This window comes from Crocuta crocuta, unplaced genomic scaffold (genome assembly GCF_008692635.1).
Source record: "Crocuta crocuta isolate KB4526 unplaced genomic scaffold, BGI_CrCroc_1.0 scaffold323, whole genome shotgun sequence".
Taxonomy (NCBI): domain Eukaryota; kingdom Metazoa; phylum Chordata; class Mammalia; order Carnivora; family Hyaenidae; genus Crocuta; species Crocuta crocuta.
This window is the reverse complement of record NW_027536465.1, coordinates 2,139,372-2,147,032: the sequence shown is the minus strand read 5'-3', so window position 1 is coordinate 2,147,032 and position 7,661 is coordinate 2,139,372. Positions and strand designations below refer to the sequence as shown.

The following is a 7,661-nucleotide window of genomic DNA, read 5'->3' as shown; positions in this document are numbered from 1 at the left end:
CTCAGCCTTAGCAGCAGCAGCAGCAGCAGCAAGGGAACCAGTGTTATTTAGTACTTGCAGTTCTGCTTCACCACTTATACGGGCTGAACCCTTATTCCAATCGATGAGATAGTTGATATTATTACACCTATTTTATGGATGAGAAAAAACAGGTCAGGGGGATGAAGTAACTTGCTCAAATTCACACAGGTAGTAAGTGACAGTATCAAAATTTAAACCCAGATCTGTAAGAATCTAAAGCCCTTCTCCCTTCTCCATTTTACAGTTTCTCACCACCCTTTGAAGAACAAATGTTGATATTGCTCTCAAAGTTCCCAGTCTACACCATCATTTATGTAGCAAGACTTGTGGGAATCTCAGAAGCTGACCAAAATTAAACCTCTGAGACCTGACCCTCCCCCCGCAAATGTAAGAAAAAATTACCGTAATGATGACAATGATGATTTTTTATTTGAGCTTTTACAATGCTGACATCAGCTAAAGGCAAGAAGCATTTTTCTGCAATGAAAAAAATATCTGACTTGTTTCCCTTCTCAATGGGTGGTTGGGAGTTGGATTTAGAGAGAATTCATTAAACAGGAATTATTCTACCTTCCTCCTTTAAACCTTGTAAGGCAATGGAGCAGGTGGGTAAGAACAAAGAACACCGATTCTGGGAACAACTTAGGAGTAGTGACCACGGAAGTTACAAAAACAAGAAGGTCTAAAGAAGGGTGTTTTTCCTTCCATGTCCAGACTTACTAATGGGGTTTATAATTAGAACAGAAAAAAAATGGAGTCAGATATTCAAGTTTCTCATGATTGGTGCCATTAAAGAGCATAAATAGGCTCCTGTCTTCCTGATTCTTGGTGAAGCTCAACTCACTGGAGAGCTGAGGTTGAATCTCCTTGCTCCCAGAGTTAGTTTCATCAGGAGGCATTTCTGCTTACACAGAATTAGAAGGTGAAGAAATCGCCTGGAAAATAAAATATCAGTCTCCAAGAATAGGGTCATCATCTCCCTCTCCTTCCATCCCTTCCTTAATTATCATGATCATTGCCAATAATATGTGTTTGCTGATTACTACTATGCTGAAGTTTTATATATACATAGTCCTCACAATAAATCTCAGAAGGCAATGAAAATGTTTTCATCTTATTGTTAAGTTATGTAAAATTCATGATTTTTCCTGGTTATACAGCTAGAAACTGACAGGTTACAAGGAAAGAATTGAACTTAATTATATCTGTATAAAAATATATTAATATACTTATTATATTTATTATATTGTAGTAACTATTATTATTGATATTGTCATTTATTATTATACTACTTATATGACTATAAAATCTTACTATGATGTTATAAATGTATTGAACATTATGTTAAATACATTGTTTCCTCTTATATTTTTCCATCAGAAACCTTTTCCAGCCTTCATTCCATCCCTCACTTTCATATCATCTCTAACTCCAGGAACCCCACAAATCATTACTACATAAAAGTATATCTTGTTAATTCTGGAAGTCAGAGTGAACCTTAAGCCCTACAAACCATGTGAATTATTCATCATGGAAACAAACCCACCTCTCTCCGCTTACGTGAGTTTTCTGAGCACCACAAGGCTATGACGGAGAGGCTTATGAACAATCCCAGCAAGGTAAGGATAAGCATTAGAGACATCAGGCCCTAGGGGATATGATGCCTCATATGAAACATAGTACAAACGTTCAGAGGGAAAAAAAATGTCATCAAGAACCCAAATACAACATCTCCCTCCCTTAAAACAGAACAAAGTGAGTCATAGATTAGGTTTAAGACACAGGCACACACGAACCCTTTCTAAGAACCCTCTTTAAAGAGAACCCTCTTTAAGAGACTAGGTCAACCTAAAAACATGGAAACGGGTGCCTGGGTGGCTCATTGGATAAGCGTCTGACTCTTGATTTCGGCTCAGGGCGTAATCTCACGGTTCGTGGAATCGAGCTGCATGTTGGGCTCCCTGTTGACAGCACTGACCTGGTTGGGATTCTCTCTCTCCCTCTCTCTCTGCCTCTCCCCTGTGTGCCTTCTCTCTCTCTCTCCCAAAATAAGTAAATAAACTTTAAAAATAAGTAGATCGATCGATCGATCGATCGATCGATGGAAAAGAATTTCCCTGGAGAGAGGGACACACTGCATTTTTTATCAACCTATGTGAAGTAGTCATGGGTGAAGAAGATGTAGAGGCAAAATTCTGCTTTCTTCCTAACATCTAGGGATATGAATCATAGCCAACTAGGGAGAGGAGTAGGTAGTTCAGGAAAATGGACCACCATTTCATTAATGATACTTTATTAGAAGGTTTATGCCTTTACGCCATTCCTAGAAACTAAACACCAAAATGAAATATTAAACACAAAATTATTAGACTAGCAATCCTGCTATTATCACTGAGGCACCTTGAAGAAGCAAATACAAAATTGCTCCAGAAGGAAAATACTACAAATCCCAGAGAGGGAGGAAAGTCCCATAGAAATATAAACTTAGATAATTAACAATACATTTTAGAAAAAAAATGAGGCACAAACTTCTATGCCAGCAAATAGGAGGGCTGGGAGCCAGGCAGTAAAAATAGGACATAAAATAGGTCATCACAGAGAAAAAAGACAAATTTAAAGGAAAATCTTAATTCTAAATTGACCTCAGAAGAGGGAGAATATCTAACAAACAACAAAATCATCTGAAAAGGTCCTTAAGGAACTTCCCTTTAAAAATAATATACCCCAAAATTCAGAGTGCCAGTGTGGCCCAGCTGGTTAAGCCTCTGACTTTGGCTCAGGTCGTGATCTCATGGTTTGTGAGTTCAAGCCTCACATCAGACTCTGTGCTGACAGCTCAGGGTCTGGAGCCTGCTTTGGATTCTGTATTTCCCTCTCTTTCCCTCTCAGGGGCCCCTCCTGTACTCACACTCTGTATGTGTCTCTCTCTCTCAAAAATAAATAAACATTAAAAAATTTTTAAAACAAGATGAGTAAATTGAAACACTATCTAATTTGCCTTCATTTTAGAGCTAATGAATGGCAAACCAGGATTCAAATCAAGGTAGCATGATACCTGATGTATTATTCTTCTGCACATTTCAGATCATTTGAAATATTTTATAATTAAACATAATTTTTGAAAACATACGTTTGATAAGATGCCCATGCAAATGCATAAGTCCCGTGACTGTGAAGACTGACATTCCTTGAGAGAATGCTTATTAACTGCTAACTGGATTGCAAGAAAAACAAGCCCAACTAGAGCAATTGACGTGCTGGCAAAACTCATTCCAAAGTTGTTTTGCACCTAAAAAAGAACAGGAATCTTCTATTAATATAGGAAGCACATGCTTCCTTCCTTCAGTAGCAATTCATTTAAATAAATCTTGATTTAAGGTTGTTTACACACCCAGCAACATCCTAGATACTGGGCACACATCAACGAACATAGATCCCCATCCTCATAGGGCTTACATTCTAGCAGCAAAGACCAAGAAAACAAAGATATGAATAGGTAAATTACATAGTATTTTAAAAAGTGACTAAGTATTACAGGCTAATGGGGTGGAGCGAGGATGTCATGGAAATCTAGAGAGTGGAAGTGGCGATATTAAAAAGAAATGCCACCTGGGACGAGGCAGGCAGGAGCTGAGGGAGATACACAGAAGGAGGAGTGGAGAGTCCTTGCGGTTCTGGAAATAGCTCAAAGCCATGAGGCCAGAGTGCTGCAGGCCTGTTTGGAGGAAGCTAGAGGGCAAGGTGGTTGGCTGGAAGGGTGCAGCCAAAGTAAACAATACTAGGCACTGAAGAAAGAGACTAACGGAGAGCTGGCTCACACAGGGCCTTGTGGGGCTTAAAAAGAACTTTGGTTCTTACCCTGAGGAAAATACAGAGCCATTGGAGGATTTTGAGCAAAGGGGCAACACAGTTAGATGAATGGGAACACTGATGTGTAAACAGGACTAGTTTAGAGAGGGCCAGCAGTTGAAGAAGGAGCCCCATTAAGAAAGATGGTGGCAGACTGGATCAGAAATAGTCAATCTCAGATTTAGCTTGAATGTAGGGCCAACAGGATGTGTTAATACACTGGATTGTCCAAGAAAGAGAAATCAAGGATAATTCTCAGGGTTTTGGCCTCGGAATCTGGAAGGAGGGTGTTCCCAACAGCTGAGATGGAGAGGAAATGGAGGGAGAAGGTTTGAGGAAGACTAGGATAGAGTTTTGGAGATTTTAGAACTCTTAAGTGGAAGCAGTGAGATCTGTCAGCCTGCTGCCCAGAGGGAGATCTAGGCTGGAAGTATTTATCTCAGGGCTTTGGGTATACAATGTCACTTGAAGACATGAGCAAGGATGAGGTCACCAAAAGTGTGAGTAGGGCAGGTGACAAGGAACTAAGTTCTGGGGCACCTCAATTTTCAAAGGTCAGAGAAGCAAAGGAAAGTAGATTGAGAAGGAGGTGCTGGAAAGACAGGAGGAAAACCAGTTAATCACAGTGATCTAGAGGCCAAGTGAAGAAATTATTGGAAGGAGGAGGGAGTGATCCGCTGTGTGCTAAATGCTGCCCACGAGTCAAGTTAGGTGAGGACTGAGAATTGATCTCTGCATTGCCAACAGAGAATACAGCAGTGATCTTAAGGAGAGCAGTTACGGAGATGTGATAGGGAAGAAAATAAAGCCTTACTGGAAAATAAAGCCCTTACAGGGTAGATGGAATTGGAGACAGAGAACAGATAATTCCTTTGAGGAGGTTAGCTACAGGAGGAAAAGCAAATTGTGCCCATAGCTATCAGGAGAAAATAAGGTCAAAGTTGTTTTGTTTTGTTTTGTTTTGTTTTTTTAATGCTTACAGCAATAACTGGATGCTGATAGGCTGGTTGAAAAGATCTAGCAAAAAGACATTTGGAGTGATGCACTCGGGTAGGGAAAAAAGGAATGGAATCTAGTATTCAAGTAGGGATACTGGCTTTGAAGAAAATCACAGAGTCACCTGTGATAAGAAATTAGAATGAAAAATGACCTGGTACAGATCTGATCCATGAAGTGGATATTCGAGTGGGAGTCTGAATGTTCTTCTCTAAGGGCTTGGGTTTCTCAGACTAGGAAGCAAGGTCATCAACAGAGAATAAAGGTAAGAGAAAAGGGATTGGTGTTTGAGGTGGCCATCTATGGAGAAAGGCAGAGTGAATGAGCTAGGCAGGGCATGTAGCTGGCAGATAGATGATTTAGTGAGAACACATAACAGGGACTTATGAAGCATATAATGAATCACTAAAGGAATAGAGCTTTTGGCTTTCAGGTGTGCGATTAGTGGTGAGAAAAGTGTACACTCAAAGTAACTAGAACTAGTCAAGTTTCACAACACATAAAAATCAAGACGTCTTTTTCTGAGCTTCAGATTCATCAAAGACTCAAAGTAATCGTCCCAGCAATCATTCACAATCTCTATGATTTTCTGATAATTTACCATGTGAATGTCTTAAGAGAATTTTCTTGTGCATTCCATAAGACTCGGTGTCTCAGTTGAATTCACCAACCTCTACTCTCTTGTTATGATTGGGTAACTTATTTCTAGTCCTACGATCATAGGAAAATAGGAAGAACTGCCACGTACCAACATTCTTGTGGGTTTTTTCCCAGCTGCAACAGATAAGGATCCTGAAACAATAAACTGTTTGAACACAGGAAACGAAGCAGATAAGAGAATATTAAGTCTCAATCATTTTTATTTTGTCCTCCATTTTTATTTTGTCAGTTAGTAGATATCTAGCAATGGTTGCATAGAACTTCTTTTTAAAAATGACATTCTATCGTAGAGAATTATACTTGATGTTGTTCATGATTTTGTATGAATAAAATTTTAAATTAGTTAAAATTTTGAGCAAATATATAATATTTTCATTTTGTTTTATGCCGATTTTTTAGATATTATATGAGCATGCATACTTTAAAAACATAAGATAAAAACATACATTTAATATAATTATCTTTATGCTTATACTTATAGTAAATGTAAATAATATTTATTTATATACACATGCATATATAACATCATTTACATATTCTTACCCAAGCTTCAGATGAGGGTTTGATGTATTGGATAAGATGTTCTAAAAGGAACTTCAGGAAGTCTGTCTATATTGATATATCCACTAATTTTTAAACCATTATTTTGGTAAACTCTTATGTTCATGACTCTAATTTGATAAATTGAATTCTCTACAAGTTCACAGTTTTCTCAAAATTTCATTCTGTTTTATACCTCACAAATCTTACAATGATTTACCAAGCTACTCCAATGGTTTCAGGGCAAAGTTGCCAAAATCATGGAGAGCAAACACTTCCTACAAACATTTCCTACAAGAAAATAATTCTTGAATTCTGCCTGAACAAAAAGGAACAGCCTTTGGATTCCACTTCAGATAACAAAGTGGTTCTCACAAGAAATTCCAAAGTCACTCAAACTTTATGGTCAAGAGCATTGCTGTGTCCTGACCCCATGTTTAGCTTGCGTTCATTCTGTAGCCTAGGCTCAGTTTTTGCCTTGTTTCTTTTTCTGTAAAATGGAGATGTGCATGTTCCCATGTTAATATTACTGACCTTATACCTGTATGGGGATAGAATGAAATAATACATGATAAGGTCTTCGAAATTGGCCCGGTACACATAAAGCACTTGTATTATTAACAATAGCTAAGGTTTCGATATATTTTTCCCATTTAATTTCACAATGACCCCAAAAGAAGATCCTCATATTATTTCTATTATCCTACTAAAGAAACTGAAGGGAAAGAACTTAGATGTTTTTCTCAAAGGTCAATAAGTACGAGTAAGAGGAAGATTGGTTAACAGAAGGAACCACACAGTCAATAAATGACAGGGCATGTATACCAATAGAAGGGGAGGGAGACAAGGGTATAGTTGCAGGTAAGGCCAGATATGAAGGGCTTTGCACCATGTAGTGGATCTTAGATTTTGTTCCATCAGTGATACAGAACCAGAGAAAAGCTTCCAGTGATGGGAATCCAATGGTCAGATTTGAATCTTAGTGCTGAGGATGCTTTAAAAGAAGGAGCTCTGGCTTCCTGACCACTTTTTTAAAAACAAACTCACCCCAACTTTCTGAGAAAAGAAAACTCTTTCCTGATTAAATAGCTGAAACACTTCATCATTCTCTTTTCTACAATATGGAAGTTTTCCATTCAGATAGTCAGGATTCATTATGCAGAGAAAATGCATACTTCAGGTATTCTAGAAAAATTCAGATTCCAACTCCTTCATCAAAATGACAGTATGAACACTCTAAAACTTTCAGAAATGTTAAATCCAAACTACATGTTTCAGACTGTATTCAGAAACTGAATGTAATCTTTTGTCAGAATATGAGATTGTTGCCAAACTATGGGCAATTTTGTTTTAAAGGAGATCTGAAGGTCAATGATTCTGAAAAACTAAAAGCATGAATAAATTAGAGCCCTAGATTTGCTATAAATTTATCTCTTCTTAATTTTCCAATTACATGTTCCATTTACTATTTTCAACTAAACCTTCCCATCTTGGATGGTAGTCTGAGACCAAACACTTAGAAATTCTCAAAGGCCTAACACCAGAATAGACAAAATAATAATAATAATAATAATAATAATAATAATAATAGTGGC

The 7,661-nt window shown here is 37.7% G+C and overlaps 1 protein-coding gene across 1 annotated transcript in view; it reads right to left on the bottom strand.

Annotated features, from left to right (window-relative positions):
• Positions 1 to 599: 599 nt before the first annotated feature.
• The window catches only part of LOC144218905 (membrane-spanning 4-domains subfamily A member 3-like), an 8,657-nt gene continuing 1,595 nt past the window's right edge, over positions 600 to 7,661 (bottom strand). Inside the window, exons 3-6 of the mRNA XM_077748891.1 lie at positions 5,615 to 5,671; positions 3,152 to 3,310; positions 1,568 to 1,669; positions 600 to 956 (exon numbers count right to left, since the gene is read on the bottom strand). Of these exons, the coding sequence (XP_077605017.1) occupies positions 927 to 956; positions 1,568 to 1,669; positions 3,152 to 3,310; positions 5,615 to 5,671 (348 nt within the window). The 3' untranslated portion in view covers positions 600 to 926. The remainder of the gene's footprint in view (positions 957 to 1,567; positions 1,670 to 3,151; positions 3,311 to 5,614; positions 5,672 to 7,661) is intronic.